General features: G+C 35.8%; 1 protein-coding gene across 1 annotated transcript in view; it reads right to left on the reverse strand.

The window, feature by feature from the left end:
- Nucleotides 1–997: 997 nt before the first annotated feature.
- MAN1A1 (mannosidase alpha class 1A member 1) overlaps nucleotides 998–26594 on the reverse strand; it is a 135178-nt gene continuing 109581 nt past the window's right edge. Inside the window, exons 8-12 of the mRNA XM_042813990.1 lie at nucleotides 24019–24134; nucleotides 11770–11989; nucleotides 10815–10987; nucleotides 5714–5829; nucleotides 998–4490 (exon numbers count right to left, since the gene is read on the reverse strand). Of these exons, the coding sequence (XP_042669924.1) occupies nucleotides 4364–4490; nucleotides 5714–5829; nucleotides 10815–10987; nucleotides 11770–11989; nucleotides 24019–24134 (752 nt within the window). The 3' untranslated portion in view covers nucleotides 998–4363. The remainder of the gene's footprint in view (nucleotides 4491–5713; nucleotides 5830–10814; nucleotides 10988–11769; nucleotides 11990–24018; nucleotides 24135–26594) is intronic.

Raw genomic sequence — 26594 nt, forward strand, 5'->3', positions numbered from 1 at the left:
CACTTGATATCTTGACTAACAGTCACCTCAGTCCTAATTCCTTTCCTTTGGCAGAAAAGAAACTACATGAAACATCCAATTACTGCTCAAGCAGGAGACAAAACTGCACGTAAAAGTCAAAAGTCAAACCTAGACTTGTATCTACATCTCATGTGCTGCATTAGTTTTTGTTTAAATTGTTCGTCAAGCAGCATTTTATGTGACCCTGAAGCCAGCTACAGGCAGGGGCTGCTCTCTGACCACCATGAAGATTGTGCATGCACAGCTGTGCTGGAAAAATGAAACACTAGATCAAATAGCTACCCTGAAAAACACTTGCACAGGTGCAATGAGTAAGTCTTTAGATAAAAATAGATGCTTCTGAGACTGTTCTGTGAAATCATGCAGTTTATTTTACTATCATCTTTCAATGACGGTTTCTACTAGTCAGAGAAAACAAGCTTATCTATGAGGCGTGGCTGTTATTTCAAGGTTTAGATGAGAGATGTTAATGGCACAGCCTTTTGACACAAAGTGTAGTTACAGCTCTTATGACAACTATTCCTCTCTCCTTTGGAGCATGGGCTAACAACAGTGTTTCATTATGTGTTGTGTAGCACTGGGCTCTTTGACAGACTTGTCATCTCAACCCAAGTGCTTGTTTCTAAATGGCATTTCTAAATGGCACTTTGCAATGTGAATTTGAGTGACTGACCTTCACTTTGCTTTGCTTGCTGTCTGACTTCCAAGCTTCCCACTTTCATTACTTTCTAGCAAAATACATTTGGGAGAACAGATTTCTTTGAATTCTAGGAACTGATTTTTGTGGCAGTGATTTTATGAGCTAAAATTAATTGAGTATTAACAAAAGAATCCAAACAAATACAGAGTAGTAATCTGCGTGTAACCAATCTGCTGATAAAAATTTATGAGTACAGCAGCCAAACCAGGCTATGCAGCAGGTTACTGCAGTTACTTCTGCAGTGTACTTAGGAAAAATTAGAACAAGTTGAACAGATATATTAAAAGACTTTATTCACAATAGAGAAATTTTTACAAATATAAGTTCTTAAAAATTAAGCATCTTGATCTATTATGTATTTCATAATTTCAGGATTTATATAAAGATGAGAAGACTGAATGGAATATGTACAAATCAAAACCAATTTAAATGTCTCAGAAATGGAAAATATGTATGATGAAGTCACCATAGAAACAGTGAGCCATAGGACATTGCAAAAATCTGTGTACAGTCAACAAATATGCAATACATATTTCACAAATGATCAGAACATTTTTTTTTTTCCCCCATGAAACAGTATGGTTGCCTTTTAAAATGATTTATTTCTTAGGACTTAACATATGCAGATTTAAATGTGTTATTTTGCTACAGAGAAGTGGAAAGAGGATAGGCAAGTGTGTTTATACAAAAATTCTACCTCTCCATAATGCAATTTCTTTTGGTCTTATGAATGAGTGGGGACACAAAGCAACCATTGCTAGCCACTTTCACACAGCTAGTTAAGCGAATGGGAAATAAAATGAATGTTATCTCAGCAATCTAACAACGGCTGGTAAGTAGTGACTGTTTCAAAATGATCACACTAGCTTTGGTGTTTTGGGGTTATTAAAAAAAAATAAAAATAAAATAAATATATCCTCATTTTATGAAAAGTTTTCTTACAGTTGGCAGATCTACACGTTGTACAATCTTCTCGTCTACTTACATTTGTTTACAAAAAGTACAGTATAGTGCAGTTTGTACATACAACCTGAATACCAATACCAGTCACATCAAATTTGTGCTCTTTCAAATCATCGTAACTATCACACTAAAAAATATTCATACTGAACATCTGTATTACAAGTAAACAGTTCTGACATGTATTTAAGCACATAGGACCCAATGCATACAACAGTTTTGTGTTTGCCTGCTTTTTGAAACAAGAAGAGCTTATCAGGCTCTCCATTGTTTCTCTGAAGCTTATTAAATAAACACAAGATCACTGGACACATCTGGGGGGAAGCATACTATTGTTAAGAAAAACATGTAAAAAGAGGCTTACAAAATGCATTTCTCAAAGATTCCTTTTGTCTGAGTTATTGAAGTCATTTAACTGATACGAGGCCCATAGCAGCACCTGTGCTATCGTGTGGTAGGCAGCAGCAGGTGACATAATAAAGATAAGACAAAAGTATAATTTTTTTTCTTTTTTTAAGAGGGAAGATAATTGTGTACGTAGAGAGATAGCTATCATTTGTCAGTTGCTGGGGGGAAAAAAAGCTCCTTTATAAATACAGTTTCTGAAGCAATACAATGAAATACTCCAGTATTTCACAGTTACAAATTTTGGATTACCAACATAAGCAGAAATTCCACTTTTCAACTGAGGAGGGCCAAGAATTCCTTCTTCACTTACTTTCACGCTGTTATCGAGACATGAGAGAATCCATATTTAATAATATAATACTTTTGTACAAGAGCAAAAAATCTCAAGCCAACTTGCAGATTCCATTCAAATAGGCTTTATATCAGGCAGCTGTGTATATGTTTATACTCATTCTCCCTGCCCTGGGCCGCAGAGGAATCCTTCTGTTAACTTTCATGTATGACTGCACAGCTCTGCCAGGCCTTTGAAAGAAGAATCAGTGTCACTGAAGATACTCTTGCCTTGCCCCCTGTAGAAATGTCTTTTGCAGCTCACATGGCAGACTTGGTCTTCTCTGCCTGCAGTGGACCACATAGGCAGTGCTGTCTTAAACACTCTGGAGGGTAAAGTTCATGGGTCAGCCTCCAATACGTATAAAAACGTAATGTTATCTTTGCTTTTGGCTTCCACATAAGTAAAGCCTATTCTGCAAACCTCTATCAGTAGAGAAAAAAGTAGTAAAATGTACTCTGTAATGCCTAAACAACCATGTTTCCTCAGCTCTGATTAGCTACCTTGGATATGTGTGATAGACAGCTTACAAGGTTTAAAATAGATAACTGACTAGAACCATTTGTTTTGTTGCAGTCAAATCAGTTCATAATGCACTTTCTCAGAACGGGAAGCCAGGTGTTGTACTCTACTCAAAATGTATAAAATTCATCCTTTCACTGAGTGAAAACATTTGTAGACTTCAAAACAATGTAAGACATTCCAAGCTACATTTAAGTAAAAGAAAGAATTGTGCCTGATTCTTTTTCCTTTGGTGATACCACAAAGTAAAACATTTTTGGCAAAACTGTTACCTTTCTCAGTAAACTAAGCTTCTAATCTAAGGACTATTTTACAACATATTGCATTTCTGACACTTATAGAATCCAGAGTAGATGCTTTCAGAGTTTTAATTCTATGCTGGATAATTTCCTCTCTGAAAGAGACGAATTTTCTTCAAGGCATCTGAATACCTGATTTTATTCATAAAGATACATTAAATTGCTTTGTGACAATAAAGTACAAAGACTAGTGTTGAGTTTGAACCAGTCTGAGTGCTTGAGAAAGTCACAGAAAACCAAATTGTCTCTGGCATAATTCTCAGCTCAACTTCAATGATAAATTCATTGAATAGTTTTGTCTTTTTACCATCTAAAAAAATGAAAGCCATTGGATTAAAAACAAAGATGGCGAGACTCCTTTTCCTAATAAGAAATGATTATCTTACTTTTACTCTATATTGACCTGACTAAAGGCATCAGGATAACTCCACTTAGAATCTGGAAGAAATTATTTACTGTACAGGAATATTCTAATGAACACTTGAAAAACTAGTATGCTAACTAATGTGCTAAACTCATAAATCTAGTTGAGACTAACTCCAACATATACTGCAGTTTCAGAGTTGTGTCTGCATGAGATGAAAATATTCCTATGTAGACTTCACTGACAATGAAATACATCAGATAATTTACTTTAATGATAGACCCGCATAAGAAGAGGCTGTCACAGTCACAATATTTGTCTTGGATGACACACAAAACAAATTAACATAGAACAAAAAAAGAAAAAGAAAAAAGCTCTTTATATACTTAATTCAATATGGCTTTTTGCAACATGGCAAAATATTACAGCTTAAAGCAGACATCTCCTCATGGAGGAGAAAAAATTTTGCAGTCAAATTAAAAGTATAACTGGAAACTAGTAACATGCAGACCCTCTGCTCTTTTGGCCAAGATTACACTGCAGACTAACAAAATCTGGACAGATGTATTTCTCTTCTAAAAAGTGGTTCAGCTGATGACTGAAGTTTTATGAGTTTGGGTCCATTCATAAATATTTACTGTTAAAGAAAACAGACTGCAAAACATTCGATTTACAAATTTAACTCAAGGATTTAAAATCAAATCACATGCCCAAGTCCAGGAAACAAACATAAGGAATGAAACAATTTAAAACTCGATCTATTTTTCTTTTTCTTCTTTACTCCCATCCTCTTTGCGAAGAATAGGGAAGGGATGAGCCTCCGTGTTGAAGACCCAGTGCTCAAATGGAAGAAGATCATCGTCAGAAAATAGCAAATATAAGTATCTGGCAAGAAAAAAAAAAAAAAAGCACAAAATATGACTATATAAGAGAGTGGAACAACAATCATTTTCAAGAGAACATGAATGCCTGATTTCCATAGATGAATCTATCAGTGGAAACCACTGACAAAACAGAAAATATTAAGTTCTAGCATAATAAAGTTTAGCACAAAGCTACTCCACTCAGGTTGGAGTCAAGGGCAATAACAAGTGGAGACCAACAGCCCAACTCCTCTATTTTGATAGAGGAAAAATAAGTTTAGGCCATCAAGGTTGAATACTACTTTATCTCACTTCCACTTTATCCTTTGTAATGTTATTACGTACTATTTTGATTGTATATAACCATTATGTATATATATTTTCCTCCTGAATATTCAATTTATCAAGGTGAAGTAATGGAAATACTATAATCCAATGCTATATTACTTTTGAGAGAAACATCTGGCCTAGGAATTCTGAAGAATAAAAGCTAAGTCCTAGCACTAGGACCAAAAGATTGGATAGACATTTATTGAGATAGAGTCTATTAAAGCCAGCAGTAAATAAAAATAAATAAATAAATAAATAAATCTTTTATTTAGTATAATGGTACAGGGTAGCTTCTTTAACATGATTAGTAAAGACAACTTAGGGGTGAAACTCTCCTTACTAAATGAAAATTTATTCTGAATCACCATCATTCCGTGAAGGCTTTTCACAGAAGCATAAAGTTGGAAGAGACCTCTGGAGATCACCTAAATAAAACTTCATTCACTCCGTTAACAATTTTGGAGACAGTGGTATATAATAAAGACTTTTACTTTTTTCCTCTTAACAAGATGCGTGAGCTTACCATGCAGCTTTGCTTTTTTTTTCCCCCCTCACTCTGCAGATTTAAAATGGAAAGTGATATGTGCTTCTTATGTCCTCTGTGTTCTCAATTTGTTTCCCTAGTGTTGGCATATGTAACTAGAAACTATCAATGCTTGTAGATGTAATTTGTCACCAAACGCTATTGAGTTTCTTTAACAGAAATAAAGATAATTTTCAAGAGTCATAGAATTTACTTTACTGACATAGAAGAGGGGAAAAAAGGGCAATTTGGCTTCCTGTCACCTAAGAAAAGCCCTACTGTTTCAGTCAGATTTTGTACAAGAATGTCAAGGGTACTAATGATAAATACTTGTCTGTAGAGATGATACACAGAACTACTTGATATTAATGAAAGCAACTTTCTTAACTTACTTGAGTGTCTCCGAAAGGAAGAAACTTTGCTGCACATCGTCATGGCTTTCATGATTACTATAAACATCTCTAATGCCAGAATAGCCACCATCTACTCTGCAGTGTTTTTCCAGTGCCTAAAGTCAGGTGAGGGGAAAAAAAAAAAAAAAAAGACAAGATGTTTAATAATATGAATAATCTGTCATTTTTTGATTGTTTGAAAATAACACTGTAACTACCATGAGTTTCTGACAATTTTTATTTGATCAAGAGCTAAAATTAGATAGAGCTCCGAACAGAAATCTCTTTAAAACACACATGTAGTTTTACATTAAAGAGAATCAAAATGATAAATTCATAAACGAAGTAAATACAAGCCAGTTTTCAGAGGGAAATGTATACTATTCATTGTTTTCTTTTTTCTATTTTTGCTAGCAGACCTTCTCTGTCATAGGCTTGTCTGTACAGCATTCAGAGATCCTGTAAGACACCTTTCCTGGTCGTATTTTACTGCTTACAACTTACTGTGATAGAATTGAATGCTATGATTAAGATCAGTCTTTTCTTTGCCTTTCTTTTCCTTAGTTTTGGAAAGGGGAAGCCAACTGTCCATTTCTTGTGTAAGTTCTTATGGTTTTTTTCGGTTTTTCTTTTTCAATTATTTCATTTTTGACAGGGAAACATCTGATATTGGGCTATGACTGTATTTCTTTCTGCTTTAGGTCCTATAACCTTTCTGAAAAAATCTTTTAGGCAGAAAGCTATGTGACTAGACAACGTAAATATCCTGGAGAGAATCTACAATGATTTAATTTACCAACTCATTATTCAAAATTATTCAGGTCCAAATAGTCTTTACCTCTAAATAATTTCTTACAAAGAAAATGACAGTAAACATGATGGCTGACTATATCTATTCAGGACCACCCTCCTCTGCAACATAGTGCTCACAGTGAAAATAGGCATGGGAGTAACAAGCAGAAATACCTGGAGCTTCATCAAAACCCTGAGAAGGATATGAAAGGCTCTAATCCCATTAGACAGCTAGTTCCTCCATTTCTGAATTTATTACAAATATCACTGAAGTGACTATGAGATGCATAGATTTTCTTCGTGAAAATTCTGCTCTGTATTTCAAATCACATATAGCAAAAACTAATGAAAAGGCAGAAGCACACACCCGAAAACAAGCAAGCAGGCAGAATAAGTGTTTTCTGATGAAAGATGGGACTAAACGTCACTAATGATTACTGAAGTATCTATCACCTCCGCCTGCTCTAAAAGCTGTTCAAGATCTGTGTCTTGCTGTGAGTAGATATCCTGTATTTCCTCGATGCTGGAGGTATGGTTAGCTATCTGCATATATTTAGCTTGCACGTCAGGCTCTCTATAGCTTTCACTGAGAGTAAGCTGCCTATTGTACATTTAAAAGACATTTTTCTCCAGAAGAGACCCTTTAAAATATAACAGGCCTATTTTTCTTCTCTCTGTGTGTTTAGGTTCTTTAATTTTCCTGGACAGTTTTACTAAGTGACAAATATACTTAAGTTTAAACAAGTAATTTCCCCTGGCTGGTATTCCTTTTCTCTCATCTACTTGAACCTGCAATGAATTCAAAATGCTGAATCTGTGCCCGGATTTTCAATGTCAAACACAAGATTATGTTTTCTGAGGCACAGCAGAAGGAGAACTTGAAGGATAAAGCTAGTATTCAAGGAAGCATCTGCATTCTAATCAGGGTGAAGCAAAATAAAACAAATTACTTTTTGGGGTTTATATGCTCTAACATGTAGTTAGAGCTTTCCTCATGAGGATCACCAGAGTTAACTGTAGAGAGATACCATACACACAACTGAATACACTGCTGTGACAAAAAATAAGAGATTAACTTGCACCATTTTGGCCCTTTGGTGGTATCTGCTTTGTGCAAATGTGGATCATCTTACCCCTGAAAGCTACTTTGCACTACACTAATGGGAAAAATACGTTAACATCTGGTATTAGCAGCACAAAAAATATATTTGTTGTAATCACTCTTTATCTGGCAGGAATGTCCTTTTGCTCCTGTGTCTTCCATTTCAGAATAGTGACATTCATACTTACAGTGCATCAGTGGTAGGTGAGGAGAATTGACTTAACACATTTTAAATTAGTAGACCTTGGAAAATGAGAGTGGCTCATTTCAGTTATGCTAGTAATGGAAAACATAAATAAAGTGGGAACCAGCTGTCAGTCTCAAAGTCTCATAAAAGAAAAAAACAAAGGAAGTGCTATGAATTCAAAATGTGCCATAATTATAATGCAGAAAGGGAGACATTCATGAGCTAAGCTGATAAAATCTTTCTGACTCAGTAGAAGTGGATTTTGCTATTGGTCATCATTGCATTTTCTCCAGAAACTGAAGTACATACAAAACAATCTTGGACAAACTGAGGCAGGAAAGCAAGCCTCCAGAGTACAAAAAAAATTTGGAGAGACAAGAGTGTTTTTTTCAGACTATGAAAGTTAGAGAACGAAAAAAATAGATGTATTCTGTGTTGTAGAGTTTAACAGTTCATGATCATGGCACAGGTGAAGCCTCTTACTGCATGGGAACTAGAAAACAAACATGAATTATTACTGTCAGTGTCATGAGTTGAAAAAGGACATGAAATACCTAAAACTCAGCATTTTCAGACTGCAGCAAATGGACTGATTGTTACCCCTCCTTTTTTTTTTTTTTTTAGGTCTCTGCTTTCTCTTAATGAAAACAGTGCTGGTAACTGGAATTCCCAATTCCCATATTCAGTGGGTAGGGAACACAAGAATGGAGTGATGTGTTCTCTGGTGTTAGAATGAGCAGGAGTGAGCAGAACTGAAGGTGTTCAAGAAACATTTAGATGCTACACAAATGATTTAGTGGGGAAATACTAGTGGTAGATGGATAGTTGGACTGGGTGATCACTGAAGGTCACTTCTACCCTTAGTAATTCTATGGACTTGTGAAGTAGTTGTGGTGAACTATCATGACACATGCTGGAACAAAAAAAAAAAAAAGCAACATGAAGTGGAGCTGTATGAGCTAGAAACATCAAAGAGAAAAAGAAAATATTTGAAACCTACAGATGACTGTATAGCTTCTGCAAGATCTGTTTTTGTGAAACACGCAGCTGTACATTAAGACAATGGAAGATGGGCCTGCACAGAACGAAACCAGCTGCATTTGCCATAGATGGGCTCTAAACCATTACTTTAGAGCTAGACTAAAGTAGCCACAAGAATATTAAACAAGGAACATAGGGAGATCAATAAGAAGGTAAATAAGTATACAAACTTGAAATAAACACAAACAAACTGAATCAGGGTAAAGAATAATAATAAGAAAAACATTGTAATTGTTTATAACAATATTAACATTGTGGGCAGCAACAATGAGTCAGGAAAAGCATCTGGAGAAGGAACACTGTACACTTGGCACTGCTGAAGCCTAGTGGGATGACTTCCATAAACAGTGATTTTAAACATTTCAATTATAATCTGTCTGGGAAGAATCCAGTACGAAAATGTAAGCATATGGATGGTGTTAGGAAAGAAGGAAGTATGGGAACAGCCCTCTATAGTAGAGGCTTTTGGGGAGGAGAAAAAAAAAAAAAAAAAAAAAAAGAGATTTGGAATCAGTAACTCAGCAACATGTCATTTAAAGACATATACAGCTAACACCTGAAGATAGTAAACACATCGTCCTAAATCTACATCCTACCTAGCTAAATAGAGTGTTGACTGCAGATATAGAATTGCACAGAATATGCAAGGAATAGAGTTGGAAATTAGTATAGTTTCACTATGGAGAGCTGATTTTATCACGCATTTTACTCCTCAAGAGTATCTAATAACCAAAATTGAAATGCTCTTTTTGCACAAATTTGAGATACATTCAGTATCTCTAAGAGTGAATATGGAGTACAATTACAGATTTTTGTTGCTGTATGGGGAGCCAGGTAGCTGCTGATGTCATGTTGCAGTCAGGTACATGGAATTGTAATGCAGTAATAGCTCTCTAGTACGGTCTCACAGGGACAGGTAATTGTGCAACAAGTCAATGTATTCTTTCCTGACTGTAGAGCAAGCTTCCATGTCTACTAGAAGGCCATTCTGAAGAGTTACAATCATAAATTCCTAGAAGAAAGATGTGTTGGACAAACTGACAAACAGAATGGTTTTAAAATCCCAAGGTCTGCAAAGGACTCAGGGGTCATTGGTAAGAAAACACTGCAAAAAGTTTTGATTTCTTTCTTTGTATTTTTCTTTAGAATATAGAGCCACAAAATTAGTACTCTTTAGCCTCCTTAATCTTCTCATAAGGTCTCAGTCCACTTAATCTCAGACAAAGAGTGACAGGCAGATCCTTTAAGAAGTGCAACATCAATGTGAGAAGAAAATAAGTGAACTCTGGAAGCATAATGTAAGCCCATGCCTGGAGACCAAATAAGGTAACTCCTATGGTATTCATGTCCAACAGTAAGATTGATTAAAGAATACAAAAGGCATGAGAAGCCTGACTGGCCATGAAGAACAAGGCAAAGAACTCCTTAACTGCCTCAGCCTTCTCCAAGTCTGAGGAGGCCAGCTCTCACTTCCCATTTCTTAGATGGGATACAATCTCCTTTGCCTGTCTTTTCTGCCCGGTGTATCTAAAGAATCTCTTCTTGCTGTTTTTCACGTTCCTCACCAAGTTCAATTCCATCTGCATTGTGGGTTTCCTGATCCCACCCCTATACTATAGAAAATACACTTCATAGAACTTATTTCCATGTCCAGGACTCAAATACGTCATATTTTCACTTTCCGTTCACATGCAGCAATACTCAGCATTTTGAGCAGAACATTCAAATATGACTTTGATCAGGGAAACATTTAATAAAGAAAAATTGCAAGCTATTTTTCAGGTATAAAATACCAACAGGAGATGAGTCAATCAAAATTATCTTATTTCATTTAGTAAATCTCTGGAAATGTGAGTTGATATTACTGATTTAAAATGATTACTTACTCTTCAACTGCTAAGTAAAATCCAGATTTTGTTCGATAGCTCACATAACAAGATACTAGAATTTAGTAAGAAAAGAATCCTCTAGAACATTACCTCTACAGCTTCCCATGCCCACTGCCTGTACTTTGGGTCATGAGTAAGTCGCCACATGTACATGTAGGTCTCTATGACTTCAGGTCGTAGGATGTAGTATTTTTCATTTTGTCTTGTAGCAATGGCCTCAACTCCACCATCAAATCTGAACGCTTCTGGCCCCAGTTTCATACCTACCCAATATAAAAACATATGCTGAAGTAAAGGCATTCAAAGGTTTCAAATCATGTAAGCTGCCAAATTAACTATAATTTCATACCACACAAGGCATGCTACCTAAAATGTTTATAATTTTTGACAGATACTACAGCAGCTTCTTTTTCTAATATTTTGCAAATAATTCACAGTGCTCAAGAGCTATTTTTTATCGATGCCTTAAACAGCAGATCCAGTTTGAACAGCGATGTTAACATTTGCATTCTGAGCAATTTTATATAATTAGCAACATATTTGGTTTTCCTTAAAAGACGAGGATATTCACTTTTCTCTGTTAAACTTGATAATACACTCTAGGATCTGAAATGCTGCCAAGGTTATTTTTATAAGATGAAAGAATCCAAAGAAATTTCCTGCATAGAGATTCACTTTCTTTGTGCAATCCTTTGTTTGCAATATTGTACCAATAGAATTGAGAATATTTTTTTGCACATAAAGCATAATTAACGATGCACAAATAAACAGATCCCCTCCCTCATTTATATTTGGCTATGAAGAAATTGGTAACATGGAAAAAAAAGCTGTAATGCTAGTTACTACAGTGAGTAGCTATAATTCAGACGTACAGAAATTACTTATGAAACAAAGCATTCATTCTTAAAGTTACTTCTGAATCAAAGCAGTATTTTATCAGGAAAAGGATGAAGAGTTTTTGCAATGATTCAGCTCTTATTCACCACTGTGAATTAAACACTGATGGCTGCCTTCATAAAACCAAACTCTCCGATACTGTACTTACTTGTACGATCATAAGATTCATGGCAAGTTCTAGCAATTTCAGCACCAAGCTCAATGTGATGGCCTGTCTTGTCACTGGGTGCTCCATCCGCTCCTAGAGCAAACATGCCTCCAGCAAAACAAGTCAGATGTCCCATCTTGTGTTCGAGCAGTCCACCCTTCCACTCAGCGATGTATGTCAGTCCACTACTTGATTTTCGAATGAGGTGGGTCTCTATGGCCTGTGGAAGCACATTATTTATTACTATTAATCATCAAAAGTTACCACTCGGTAAAGCATGAAAGACCAAGACAGATAACAGAGTGACCTTAAGACTATTTTATATGTCAGTTGTTTTTTTTCTCTGTGTTGCCTTTGCTTATAAGATAAAATGGATGAGCTGGCACAAATTCAAAGTGTAGCTAAATCAACATAGATTAGGATACATTGATATGATGATTAACACTGCCACAACTTTCAGCAACTTACACAGTATATCTTATACAAAAGGCCTAAAAAATAAAATACCATTTTAATATTTTTCTTCTCCTTCCTAATTTGAACACTTTCAGATAATTTCATTTTTAAAGGTGATTAGCAATTACTTTAGCTTCCATATTTCCAAAATGAACTCTGAGAACAAATTTGTTTATTGATATAAATTTATGTGTATTATATGCAGGTCTAAATTCACATTCAAAACATTCTGAGTCCGTGTACTAAATGGTGCTGGGCTTTTGGGACTTTATGGCACTCCCAATCAAGACCAGTGAATTTCCCCCCAGGATTGAATTCCTCCATAATCAAGAGCAGAAACTCTGAGACTTCCAGGAAAAAAATAAAAATAAAAATAATAAAAAACCAAAAACTAAGCAGAAGAAACACCTCTCTGGGAAAGAATTAGAATTGTGTGCTGATAGCAATGTCTGGTCACTAATTACTAAATCCAGAAAAACATCCATATGTTTTCAGAGGAACAAAATTAAAACAATGGTAGTGATGCAGGGGAGCACATTAATTAGAAACACACAGAGAAATTAAGTTATTGTCATTAAAGGGTAGTGGAGAGGAAATTAACATCTCTATCACACATTCAGTTTAACCATCAGTGTTCTGGTTTATTCTATTGAAATCATGAGATCCAGAAACAGTACTGAGCATGCATCTCACAAGCGAAAGAAAATTAATAAAGCATCAGTAGAGAACTGTTAATAAAAAAGCCAGGATTAAAAGCAATGTGTAACAATGAGAAGGTATTGATTATAGTTATTTCTTCCCATTTAAACATCTGTAAAGGTTGTTTTATAAGCATGAAAAAATCTGCTGTAAATCAGAAGCATCAGCAGAATAACTCTACAAGTTTTACTTACTACGTAGCTCTTTTTTTGGGGGGTGGGCACAAGAATGTCTCATCAAAAGGTATAGTTTGTTTTCCACTAACACTTGTGCAAAGCGTTTAGTGAGGGTGTTTTCTGCCTGCCTCCAGGCCCACTACTGTCTTAGAAAGATACTCAATTCTTTTGTTTCCTCGTGGATTGTATACTTTTAGCATTGGATGCCAAGTGAAAACATACCTAAATTTTAAAGCATCAGTAAATAATGAAGTTTTCTGTATTTTAAACAAACCCTGTGTAAATCAACCTAGAGAAAGAGGAATTAAACACAAAGGGGAAAGGGATGAGAAATGTATTCCTTACGCATTCAAACAACATACTCCAATGTGGAAGATGAAAGAATTACAGGGGTCAAGATGATGTGAAACTAACAGTGGTCATGTATTCCAAGTGCATCATCAAACAGCTTTTCTGTCAGATTGGAAAACTAGTAGTGGAATACCTAGGTACAGCTTTTTAAAATAATGTTCTTTGAAATGTGTTTTCTTTTAGTTATCTCATTGGGTATGAAGTACTTTAATGTATAATTAAAGAACTGGTAGAACAGAGTTCATAGAATCTGCTACAAAATGTACTGCTGCGTAAACAGGCGAAGGGAACAGGTGCATGAACAGGTGAAATTTATGAGAAGGTAGAAATTGATGGAAAACTTCCTACAGTTCCTTTCAGCGTGTTGCTCACATTTTTGCAAAAGAGTTTGTGTACTCCAATAGGATGCCTTATTGCTAGAGCACACAACAGTTTTGTGGCAAATAGCTTTCAGACGACTGAGGCATTCTCAAGGATAAGTAATCTAAAATCAAGTTCAGAAACGGAAAAGTCTTAATTTAGTGACGCTTCATTAGACCTGCCAGCAGGGTATCTCTCCATCTCATCAAATCAACAATTCTGTTAATGCCTGATAGCGCTGTTGGTCACTTAACAATCGATTAAGAATTTATTACAAAAACAAAGAAATTAAAGTTCGATTGATAAATAAATTTACCTATACTGCCTTTTTTCTTTTTTCTAATGAACTACAAACTGAAGCATTATTGTACCTGACAGAAATGACAATGGTCATACACATTCAGAAGTACTAGAACCACACCAGACTTTATTATTCTAGTATGAAAATGGATTTTGATATACCAGTAAGCCTTCAGTATTATGTTTTTTGTTCCCCTCCTTTCTTTTCCTTTTTTTTTTTTTTTTTTTTTTTTGTCTCTGGATAAAATGTCAACTGAAGAAAATAACCTCTATTGGAGAAATTTTAAAATCAATTTCAGAAGCATTAAAAAATAACCTGAAGCTAGTTGATATTAAAATGTTGCAAAATATAAATAATTTTCATATTGTTCATCCTTTGGAGGGAACATTATACATTATACTGATTTTATTAATGAGCCCTATTAAGAACTAGTACTTATATTTATTTACAGTTATCTTCACAATGTAAACTTTTTATTTAAAGTTATTTTCATTATGCAGTTGTTTTATATATTATGGTCTCTTCAATTGCCTTGTTATTTTCAGATTAATTGCAGAGTCTGAACTCTAGAGTGGCTCCCTCAGCTGCTCCTCAAAAGATATGTGCTCCAAACCCCTCACCATTTTCGTTGCCCTTCTCTGGACACACTTCAGGGCCTTGATGTCTTTCTTGCAGTGAGGGGCCCTAAACTGAACACAGTACTTGAGGTGCTCAAAGAACTTGATAGTAAAAAATATTTAGTATTATGAAAGATCAGCATATCTAAAAGGCCTCAAAGATGTAAATGATTTATATATTATTAGATCTATAGCCTGCATGAGTACAACATATAAAATAAAATCCCCAACATAACTATCAATTAATGTATTCCCCAAAATTATAAACTGTACAGATGACGGTATTTACTTTAAGATGTATGGTAATGCCTCCCTTTCCCTCACAAAGCCAGCTTAAGTATGGTTGGATTTCAGAATTTAGTTTGAAATATTGATAAAGCACTACTTCTGGAATAATGTAGTGTGTTTATAATGCATTAGCATATTACAGTGTTTTCAAGGTAAATAATAAACAAAAATCACTAATATTTCAATTATCACTTCAGAATCTATATCCAGTGTACCACAGCCATTCAATATCCATCCACTGGAATTTTTAAACAGTTTAATTCAAACATTTTAATACTTCTACAGGTTAAATCTGTGAGCACTTTTTAAACAGAACATAGTTTTATTTATTTATTTTTTTTTCCAGAGCGAATTTCACACAGCTTTTAAGTGCCATCAGGACAGACTGAACAAAGATTTTTGTTTTTTAAATAAGCTTGAGGTCCAGAGAACAAGGTTAAAACACCGGTTGGAATGAATGGACAAATGCTTAAGAATAAAAAAATCTGAAGACAAAGTTAAGAAAGTAGTAGGATGAGGAAGAAATACTATCAGTTTAAATGGGAATATAACAAGTGTCTGAACTTGAGGTGTAGGATGAAAAGCTTGGGCATATGAGCTCATAGCTAAATGCTGATTGCTATCTGCAGTGCTGTGGGTGAAGTTCTGGCAAGGAACTGAAGTTGCTAAAACAAATCATTACAAAAAAAGATTAGGTACTAATTTGATAAGGATCCACCCAAGTGAAAATTTCTATTTGGCAGAATTAATTTTCAATTTCATACTCAGAATCAATTTACTTTTGTTTTGACATAATTATCTACACATTTCAAAAAGGCACACATTTATTTTAAGCACAGCTCTAGTATAACTAAGAGCCTGTCTACAAATAACCCCTTCTGAGTTTCACTACTTCTGAATAAAGTTTTGTCATATTTTCACTATAGAGACTATTATTTAATTTTACTGCAATGAATATGCTCAACATAAACCAATAGACAACATCTGCAAAAAATCCAAAAAGCTACAAGAATGTGATCTTTGATTAGCTGATAATACATTATTGATGGCTAATTGTTAGGAGCCAGCACAGAAAAAGTGGCTGCAAATGCTTGTTCTCAAAGGGATCAAGAAAGGATGTTACCTGCCACTGACTGGAGAAAAAAAAAAAAAAAAAAAAAAAAAAGATGTAGATAATCTGACTGCAGACTATACTTGACAAAAAAGGAAAGGAAGGAAGGGAGAGTAAAGAAAAATAAATGTCTGGCAGCTTTTAAAAGAAATAAATTCACTTCATGTAAGGGCTGTATGGTATGTGGCTTGGAGTAAGCTCTTTTAGCCAGACTAACTCTTATGACTGATTCAGTTCCTGGCAATTTTTTTGTGTTCGTATGCTTTTATGCAATGCTCTGCTTACAGTCCTCACTACAATTAAGCTTTTAGCTAAATTACAGAATCACAGAATTGTCAGGGTTGGAAGCGACCTCAAAGATCATGAATCTCCAATCCCCTTTCCACATGCAGGGCTACCAACCTCCCCATTTAATACAAGACCAGGCTGCCCAGGGCCCCATCCAATCTGGCCTTGAACACCTCTAAGAATGGGGCATCCAAAATTATCTTTTTTTTCCCCCCATCTTGTGGGAAATTATCTCTCTGACACAATAACTGTAGAAGTGCTAGAAAATTCACTTAGAAACACTAATAGTCCCTTCTACATTTTGTATTGTGACTCAAGAATACCTTGTACTACTTTTGGCATCTTTCTCGTCAGTTTACATTATAAAATTATGCCTCTGCCCTGTTTCTTAGTTACCCATTTCCATTTCACCCACGCAGTTCTTCAGTATGTTGGTGCCCTCCCTGGGGTCTCCAGCACTATTTGTGATTCAGGAAAATAGGATTCTCTAATGCTAGTCTGTCAGCTTTTCTAATGTCCAGGGATTGCAAGGGACAAAACACAGTTTACACACTGCCTTTTCCTCACCTCTTCCTTCTTGTGATTGAGAGAAGTCCTTCATTTACCCTTTGAGTTGTTTAGGACATAGAACCGGATTGCTTATAGAGCAAAATGGATGATATATAATTTAAGTAATCTCAGTGTTCAAATGAATTAAGAAAGGAAAAAATATCAACAAGCTTATTGTTAGTAGAGGGTATTCTCATGGTGGATCGTGTCACCAAGGAAGAAGAGTGTAGGCACAGATGCAGGCTTCTCAATAAAAATGTCCTGTACCTATGAAAGTCGCTAAATTCAACATACACAATACAAAAAAGTTAACTCTGCATAAGGAAAAGAGATGACAAATGATAAACCACAAAATACAGTGAAAACTTACATTCTGCTTCTTCAAGCATGTACACATTTTAACTCTCCTTTTACAAAAACTGGTTTATTATGATCAATGAGCTTCAGTGGCTACATCTGTTTAAAGAACAAAACCCAGGCATTTCCTTTCCTACCTCAAGATGTCACTGTAGCTGGAGATAAAATTTTCTTGCAAGCCAGAGTTATCCATTTCCCTTCAGTAATAAATTTGAAACTTCAAAAACATCATCTTTGTCCTCAACTTCCAGGGCTTACAATGTTTGCCTTGGGGATAATTACAACTCTGTATGCTTCTTTATAATAAAGCACAATAAATTATCTCAGTCCACACTTTTAATACATTTTTCTTCCCCTAGGGATCTTCTTAAACAGTATTTTGACAATTTGAAGCAACGATGAGCATGAGAGAGAGTTCTGCAGCATGGTATTTCTAAGAATTCAAAAGTGGCAATTTTTTTTTTTTTTTGCTTTTTATTTTAGTATTTATGGCCTGTATGAGTACAATTTATTGCTTTGAACCAGCATAAAGCAGGCAGGTCAGGATTACTGTGATTTCACATAGTTTGAATTTGTATGTCACATGTCCGTTTTACAGTCTGAGTTTCTTTCATCATCTTCTCTGTATTGAGTTGATCTAATGAAATAGGTACTTCACCAGTCTTCACAGTTCATACAATGTATGATTTGTCCAAAATTCCAATGAGTTTATGTCTCATTCCAATGAGAAAAGATTGAAATTTCCATTATTGCTGCCATTTTGAAGATGGTAGAAAACACATCGCACAAGTTTTTTTCTAAACTTAAATTTTGTATTGAACTTAAGTATTACAAGACACAGGTCATGTGAAAGCATACTGACAGAGAAGCTAGTATAAAATAGGAAGTTTGAGCCTTTGCTACCATTATTCAAGTGATTCAGGCAAAGAAAAATGGTACGGTTTCCACTTGATATTCCAACTGCTTACTGAACTCTGCTTTTCAAAGACAAAAACTGAAATCTGAATACAGAAGAACTTTCATTTGTTTAAAGTCTATATGCAAGAAACATTTTGACATAAGAAACACTGTGAAGCACTTACTGTTTTTGGACTTGACATGCTACAAAGACAAGCTCACATATGAAATGAAATATGAATGAAATAATGGAGATACCTACATTTTCAAAATGGAAAAGTTGGCAAGCATTTAACTACTGTGATACCTACCTATCTGATCTCTAAAAGATGATTAAGTTCTAGAGGAAGGCTGATAATTTACTTTTGCCTGAACATCTACTTGTATATTTTGGTCTGTAAAGGCCTATTAGTGTAGTAGTCTCCAAGAGCACCAATGCTCTTGCACTAAAGGTACTTAATGCTCCCTGCTACCAGAAGGCAAGATTTATTCACATTCTTCAAACAGTATTAACAGAATAGCATGAATCAAAGCAAGACTCCAAGTTTCTCTCAAAAATTTATATTATCTATTTTCTGAATGTTCTAGAATAAATATCTGTCCCTCCTGGCAAGCTTTTTTGCTGTATTAGCCTTTGGGAAGGAAAGAAAAACAGTGCAAGCACTAAGGATACAGCTGCTCAGACATGACAGGACTTTCTGATGACAAGAGCAAAGACCCAGGCAAAATGGGGACAATTTCTCTTGCAAGACTTTTCTAGTTAAAATCCTCCTTCAAGAGCTCGACAACTGTACAGCTTGCTGCTTCTCATGATAGTCCATAAACAAGCAAACAAACAACAAAGTACTTTTTACAGTCCAAACACAGAGATTGCATAGTTCGAAGTAAATCATTAACATAAAAATCTGCAGAAGCCTTTTTTAAGGCTTTAGAAGCTTTGCTTTCTGTTACAGTCTCAAAATTCCTCCCATACTTCTGACAATAGAGGAAATCTAGCATAGGAAAGAAAAAGGAGCATCAAGTCCTCTGGATGTCCTTGCCCCGTAAGCATAACGAATCTTGCGTTTCTGCATAATGCAGCTTTAGTATCACTACACATAGAACACTAGCGCAGCGATATGATAAATATTTTTAACAGAGCATCTGACAAACTATGTAAATAAGCCACACATTTATTTATTCTCATACACTTAGGTCATAGACAAAATGAGACCCTCCCTAAAATGAGTCCACAGCCCTACTGCTTCACTGAGCAAATCAGCTCCAATTGAGCCATGCTGTCTGCTGATGCAGATTTATCCCATTTTCTATTTTCTTGAGTGCCAAGAAGTGCTAAAATAGTTAATGTCCAATTCATTAATGTACTTTTGGCTTTGCTCAGCATGAAAAATTATTCTGAGTTGTTGCAGTTCTATCATTGTCCATATCAGTTATGTAGTTTTTAGGATCACTGTAATAGCAAAGCAAATCACTTTAAGTGACTGAGTGGAAACTGCAATCAACCCAGAGCAGCCACCAGTCTGTCACCACAGTTAAATATACCTTCTTGAAACCCTGGAGATGAAAAGGTCGTATCTGCTACTATCATGTTTCATTTTGCTAACAACACATTGCTTGGTCCCTCACTTCAATGAGAAAGGAGTCTGAGTGGCTTTGTTTTATTTATCTGAACTCTTGGACAGTTCTGAAAAATGTTCATTGCGTAATGTTGACAATTAAATACATCACCAGTACTCCCAAAATAAGTAAATAAATAAAAATTACTCACATAGCTTCCCTGAGTATATATCAAGGTTACTCTCAACTGTTATTGAGACAGAAAAACAAACAAACAAAGACCCAAACCAAAGAGATCCTCTATAGTTTGTCTGAATACTCAAAATTCTGAGGCAAACATTGGCTTTTTTTCCCTTCAATACCCAAAAAAGTTTATGACATTCCTTAACAGCTTAATCCAGTCTTGCAGAAGACTAAATTTCGGGAGTGTGCTGTTGACATCCAGCAGAAATTGGCTGCGACCAAGTTTCACAGCACCTAGACTTTTAGCTACTTTATCATTTTCTATTTCCACATTGTCAGAAGGTAACTACTTCCCATGTCACAGTATTACTTCTAAGCAGTTGTTATCCAGTGAAAGAAATTAGTAAATCTGAATGTCTAAAAGTACACCACCTTTTCTGCAGAACACAGCTGCTTTCCTTTCTGATACCATGGGGCCACTGCTGGCTGAACTGGACTAGCTTGGGAGCTGCTGGTGAGGGTTTCCCCTTTCTTCTGTAAAGTTCTGCTGAGATGAGGCACCTCTCCCTTTAGAGCCCTCAGATATAGTGCTTATTCAGAAATACACTTAAGAAGGAGATGAAGGCAGTGTCAGAAAGAAAAGAAATGCTTAGGGTATAGAAAGCTGGAGGCAACGATCGGGAAAAAATATAATATGAAAATTAGGAACAGATACCAGAAGAGTGTGAAATAACATATGAATAAAAGTAATGGGAAAATTACTATTCAACTTTTAAAATGAGGGCTGGCATTCAAGAGAGGACGATTTGATGCAGTTGCTTATGACTTGCTGTTGCTAGATATGAATCCAGAAGGTTCATTTTTGCTCTAAATTATCATATTATTTTACCAAACCTAATCAGCTGTCCTTCAGAGATCAACTGCGCTAGCTGAAAAGAGAGAAATGTTTCCTGGATGCTTGCTAAGACTGAAAGTTTGTTCTATGGTCAATAAAATCCTCAAAGTAGATTACGTTCTATAACTAGGAGATGTTGCATGCTTTCTGTTCAAACTAGCTTAAGAAGATCTCTTCCTTCCTAAATTATGTGAAGGACATCATATAAAATAATGTATTACTTTTCAAAAGAAAACAAAAAACTTACTGTAAAAATACATACACCTGTCTCTATGCAAATTCTAGAGTTCACGAATCTCTCTGATGGCCTTGTAAACGCATTCAGATTGTGATCTGGTATTCAAAACAATATCTCTGTCCCATTTCCATGAGAAATAAACTTTTCTCAAATTAGCATCAGCCAAATATACACCTCACTCATGGCAAATAAAAAGTTTTTAAGCATAGTTTGGTATCTGTATAATCAATGAATATTAAGATGTTATAATCACAAGGAAGTTAGGCAAAATAGACCAGGACAATAAGGAGAATAAATGGAAGGCTTACGTACAGAAAGCACCAGAAGAAGGGATCTCAGAAGAGATCCTTCCTCACCGGTAGCCAGCTCTTAAATAGGTCTAGGAGGGGTGCAGCCAGGCTCCACCCCTTCCGGCAGCACAGGTGAATTGCCTTCAGCTGTGCTCCTCTGGCTGACTCATGGCTCACCTCAGGTGATCAATCAGAAGTTCAGGCAGTGACTCAGCAGTTCCCATACAGTATCTCATTGTATATTTTCATTTGTGGTTTCTGGAGAGCAGGAGATATTGAATTAGGCATCAAGCCCTAATATCACACTTTTAGAACTTGGTGGGAATATGCAGGAACAAATGGCTGGGAACAAATGTGCCATTCCCTTTGGTGTAGTCTTAAAAAGAAGCTGGAAGCACTGAGAGAAATTAATCTGAGAAAATATGACGCTGACTCAGAATACCCAAAATGCAGAAGCTTAGTCATGAAAGACTGCAGTTTGTGCAGACACTTAAATTAAAGCTAATTTAGGTAAGTAAAGGATCAATAGCAATAAAGCCAATTTCAGGATGGATTTCAAAATAGCCTAGTCACTCTGGTAAGGACCTTGCATGTCAGTGGTGCCCAAATAATCTGCAATTTCTATGATACTGCCCTGATGCTGTTATCTGGACAGGCTACATTGCAACATCAAGCTATTCCTCCACATGCTGCATGTACTCTTTCAGCTTTGATATAGATGTACTGCACTACAGAAAGTCGAGAATACAAACATAGCTCAGACACCCACACAGACACACCTAGCCAGCCTAGCAGGCTGCAAGAGCTGTGCAGAACAAACTCCTGGCCCTTTCCTCCATCGTCCAGGAAAGAGGATACAGGCCTCTGCCTCACTCGCGTGCCTTGCTCAGGAGTGATCCAGACCCCTGAGTCTTTACCACACATCCAAAATCAGGGCTGGAAGCAGGGGAAGGCAGATAACAGCTTTAGGAGTATCACCCATGGAAGTGCTTGGCTGCCCTTTGCTCCCTATTGGTAGTGGGCAGCAACATTCCTCTGCATTCCCTAGGGGACAGGGAGCAGGATGCACAATATCACTGCATTAGCAATATTTGGCCTGCAGCATCTTCCAGAAGAGCAACTCAAAAAAAGAGCAAAAGAGGACTTTTTTTATTGCACATGTCTGTACACTAGCACTTACTCTGTGTAAGAATGCATTTAAAAGAAAGAAATGACGTTGTTAAACCAGTGAAAGAAGACTTTGAGGTGGTTCAAAATGCCTTTCACAATAAGAGGAATTGATATTGTATTACCAGATACTTTGTTCTTACTTTTTGGCTGCTAACCTAATGGCTGAGCTATTACAATATCCCTGTTCTTATACTATAACTTCAAATATACTGAAATCTAATTTAAAGTCCGCCTTTTGCTCAGTTATCAGTGGAAATGAGGCAGACCGCATCCAAATCTGCACTTACAAAATTAAAGGCAGGATTTTCTTAGCAGAGGATGCTCAGTTGTCAAATGTACTACCAGCAGAGATCACATCCTCCCTCAAATCATCACCATATGACTTTTCTCTCTAATGAAAAAGTACTTCCAGTGAGTCAGGGCTGTATTTTTTAATGCCACCACTTTCTGCTGTGTGGGAAGTAAAAAGAGACTTATGTCTCTTCTCTAAGGACTACATTTCCAGATGTATGAAAGAATAAGCAGATATTACTTGGCATCTTGCAGTCTTGTCTGCTGAGGCACTGCACATACATACAGTCAATAAGAGATAAAAGTCCCAGACCTAGAGAGCTTACAGTCAAAACAGATGAAAGGATGGGAAAAAAGAAGTAATATTATCCTCTTTTTTATACATATGAAAGCAAAGAACAGAGAAAATGGGTCATTTGCCCAGACTGCAAGGGAAGCCTGTAAATATGGATTTAAACGTAATGCTTCACAAGTTTCAATCCAGCGTCAAAAAAATATTATTTCTCCAAAAACAGCATATTAAAGGAAATACCATCAACAACAAAGCAAATTGCAGACCAGCAGGATCATAAATAAAACAAAGCATTAAAAAAAAAAGTATCAACAATTCTGATTTTTGGGAACTTTCTCCTGCGTCCAATTTGAATGATTGCCTGTTTCACAGAGGTTGGTAAATGTCTGCCTTTTGTAGCAAAAAGGCATTGCATAACAAAATTTGTTTTTCTGTTAATATTATCTAACATAACACACTGATCCCTATTTTGACTACAGTCAAAATACTGTAGTGGCTGAAGTATGAGGCTGTAACACAAAAGAGGAATTAGCTTCTGAATATATGAAAAGAAAAAAAAAAGACATTAAAAGAGTCCATACAGAGAAAATTCAGGGAAATATTGAACTTCTACCTGAGAGCTACTTCTAGATTCATTTCTGTTGCATACTTTATGACCATTTTTCAGTTGAAGAAAATTTGCTATACTTTAAGACTCTCCTCCCACTTCCTTCAGTAGACGCATTCCTCTACCATTTATATTTGATGAAGTCTTAAAAAAAACCCAAAAACTAATTCATTTTAAAAAAGCACACTCTGGTGGCAAATACATAAATCTCTCACATTGTTAGGACTATTAGAGATTAGATTATTATGGCAAGGAAGATTTAAATCTCTCATTTACCTGAACAGCGCCATAATACATTTTCTTGCCTTCTTCATCTGTCTTGTCTGACATCAGCCATGCCTTCAGCAAATATTCATAAAAGCTATCCCCAAGCCCTCCAATGGAGACATGATCTAAAAGGCAATACAGAAGTTCAACAGCAAGTCCATCTTTAGCACAAACAGTAAAATACAATTACAGTTTTTAATCGCAGTAATGCATTTAAAGATGTCTCACTGCTGAATTTTCACAGGAGTTCATGGAAAAGAAACAAGAATTTACATGAATAACATTTATTTCATGTTTAGTAATGTATCTCATACAAAAATGTATTAACCCAAAAGTACAAAATGCTGTGTAATTTGAGAAATACTTTCCCCTTGCTTTTGTTTGTTGTTTATCAAATGATGTCATTTAAAATACATCATAAAAAAGCCTAAATGTTTTAGTTCCCTAGTACTGAGGCAGATTTATTTTATTATTTATTTTATGGTATTTGAAAATTTCAATCTCTCTCTATGCTTAAAAATGCTATTATGTTTTTCAATATCTAGTTGGTTGTCAGGACACAGCAGTGGTTCTGTAGGAAAAAAAGACTTTGTTACATGTACAGAAGATTATTGCTCTCATGTTGCTTTATTCTGTTCTATGCTTACTACTTGAAGCAGTGTAGAACTACAAGCACTGTAATTATTTAATTGGACCCATTTAGGACTTGGCATTGCAAACACAAGTGAAATCACTGCACCAGCCACACAATAATTACTGGTGGTCTTAGCTGCTTGCATAAAGTTGCACTAGCTTCCTCTCAAAAAGACTCTAGAAGATTCCTGGCAAAATTTTAAGGGGCTACAGTGTGATTTCAGCACAGATCTCCTAAGTGCATAAAATACTACTGCTAGAGAGTGTATTTCTTTAAGCTCCGTTAAACCAAGAGCACTAAGTTTCCTTTTTGAAGTTGATACTGCCTTGTAACATAAAGGGACTTAACACGTATAATGTCTTCTCTGAAAGTTTTTCAAAGTGTTTTACTGGGACTAATCATTTATAACTGTCAATTTTACAGTAGGGAAGGAGCTTGACAATTTCACCCAAGACATCCAGGATGGAGATGTGGATACCACATATTGCGCTGCAAGTCAATGAGCCATTTCACAAAATTCTGAGCATGAGAAAAGCAGAACATGTTCAGCGTAATCCAGGCTCATAAAGCAAGATGCAGGAGAGTCAGCAGTACAGACCTCAAGCTTCCCAATACCTTACTGGTCTTAACTTCAGAGTTATGCCTCTGGTAGAATTCAAAAGAACACAGAATTTTTTATTTTGGGACTCATGCATCCTTCTGCCTACTGAACTGGAAAGCCATGTAACTGCAGAAGATAAGAATTTTTTTTCTGTTCAAATTGTATTAGGACTTTTTTCTATTCCAAATTTATTACAACTAGTTTTTTCTTTCTCCCATAGCCCATCTATTCAAAAAACAATTTACTTTTCCCAGTGTATCCTGTCCCTTTGTCTAACAAATACATTGTGCCATCAAATCTTGATTATAAAAGGCTGCTTTTTTTTCTCCCCCTCCTCTTCTGAATGAGATATATTAAATTTCTGTAAAGAATATACCATTTATTTAATTAAACGTTCATGATCCAAATGGAAAGGAGGCTCCCTAAAAAAATGAGAACATTTTCTATGATGGAAGGCTGATCTTTGAGCAGCAGCATTTCAATGACCTTTACAGTTTCCTAAATAAATTACCATAGAAACCTCTGACATTTGCAAACTAAATAGCACACGCATAGTTTCATCAATAATAAGCCCTGTTATTATATACATTATTGTAGTAGACAAATCCAACTGACACATGCTGCAGCAAATCACTGTCAATTTACTGTCAAAATAACAAGGTCTAAATGAATTTACAGGAACAATGGCAGTGATCCAGCAGCGCCCTTCACAGTTACAGCATTACTAGAGAAGAAATGTTCAGAAACTGCTCCCCTCACCCCACTTGACGTTTGAGAGCAAATGTTTCTGTCTCGTACCAATTACGGGGCTAGGCTTTCTTTTCCTGTTATAATCAACTGAAAACAGACTTGAAAAGCAGTCTCAAATAAAATATCTCTCAAGTCTTTTATTCTGATGGTCTACTATGGAAAAAAATCAATGTCTGTAAACAGAAGCAATTGAAAGAGAATCGGAAGAGATGCAACAAGTAAAGATCAAATTTGCTTTTGCTGTTTCAGCATGGTAGGGACTGACCTGCATCAACATTTGTGTTCATCATTTTCATGTGCTGGAAGCTAATTTCTATGTCAATACTACAAGCTATTGCAAAGCAAAGGTGGTATAAACTGTAATTGTTACTGTGTATGGCAACAGAAACCGGCATTCAATGTAAGAGAGGAGTACATAAGACACAATTACATTAAAAACAGGGAAATGTGAAAGGCTGTGAGGTAGCATCAGTATTTGACTACTATAAAACAAATAAGGCAGAGCCACTAATGGTGGCAGCTACTGGCAAGATCCCCTCTTGTTCAGCTCACCAAAAGTTTAATTGCATGATTGCAGAACTAAGCTTAATGCCATACCCA

The sequence above is a fragment of the Centrocercus urophasianus genome, unplaced genomic scaffold (assembly GCF_019232065.1).
Source record: "Centrocercus urophasianus isolate 14NV4802_14NV808 unplaced genomic scaffold, USGS_Curo_1.0 seq_10, whole genome shotgun sequence".
In the NCBI taxonomy this organism is placed as follows: Eukaryota; Metazoa; Chordata; class Aves; order Galliformes; family Phasianidae; genus Centrocercus; species Centrocercus urophasianus.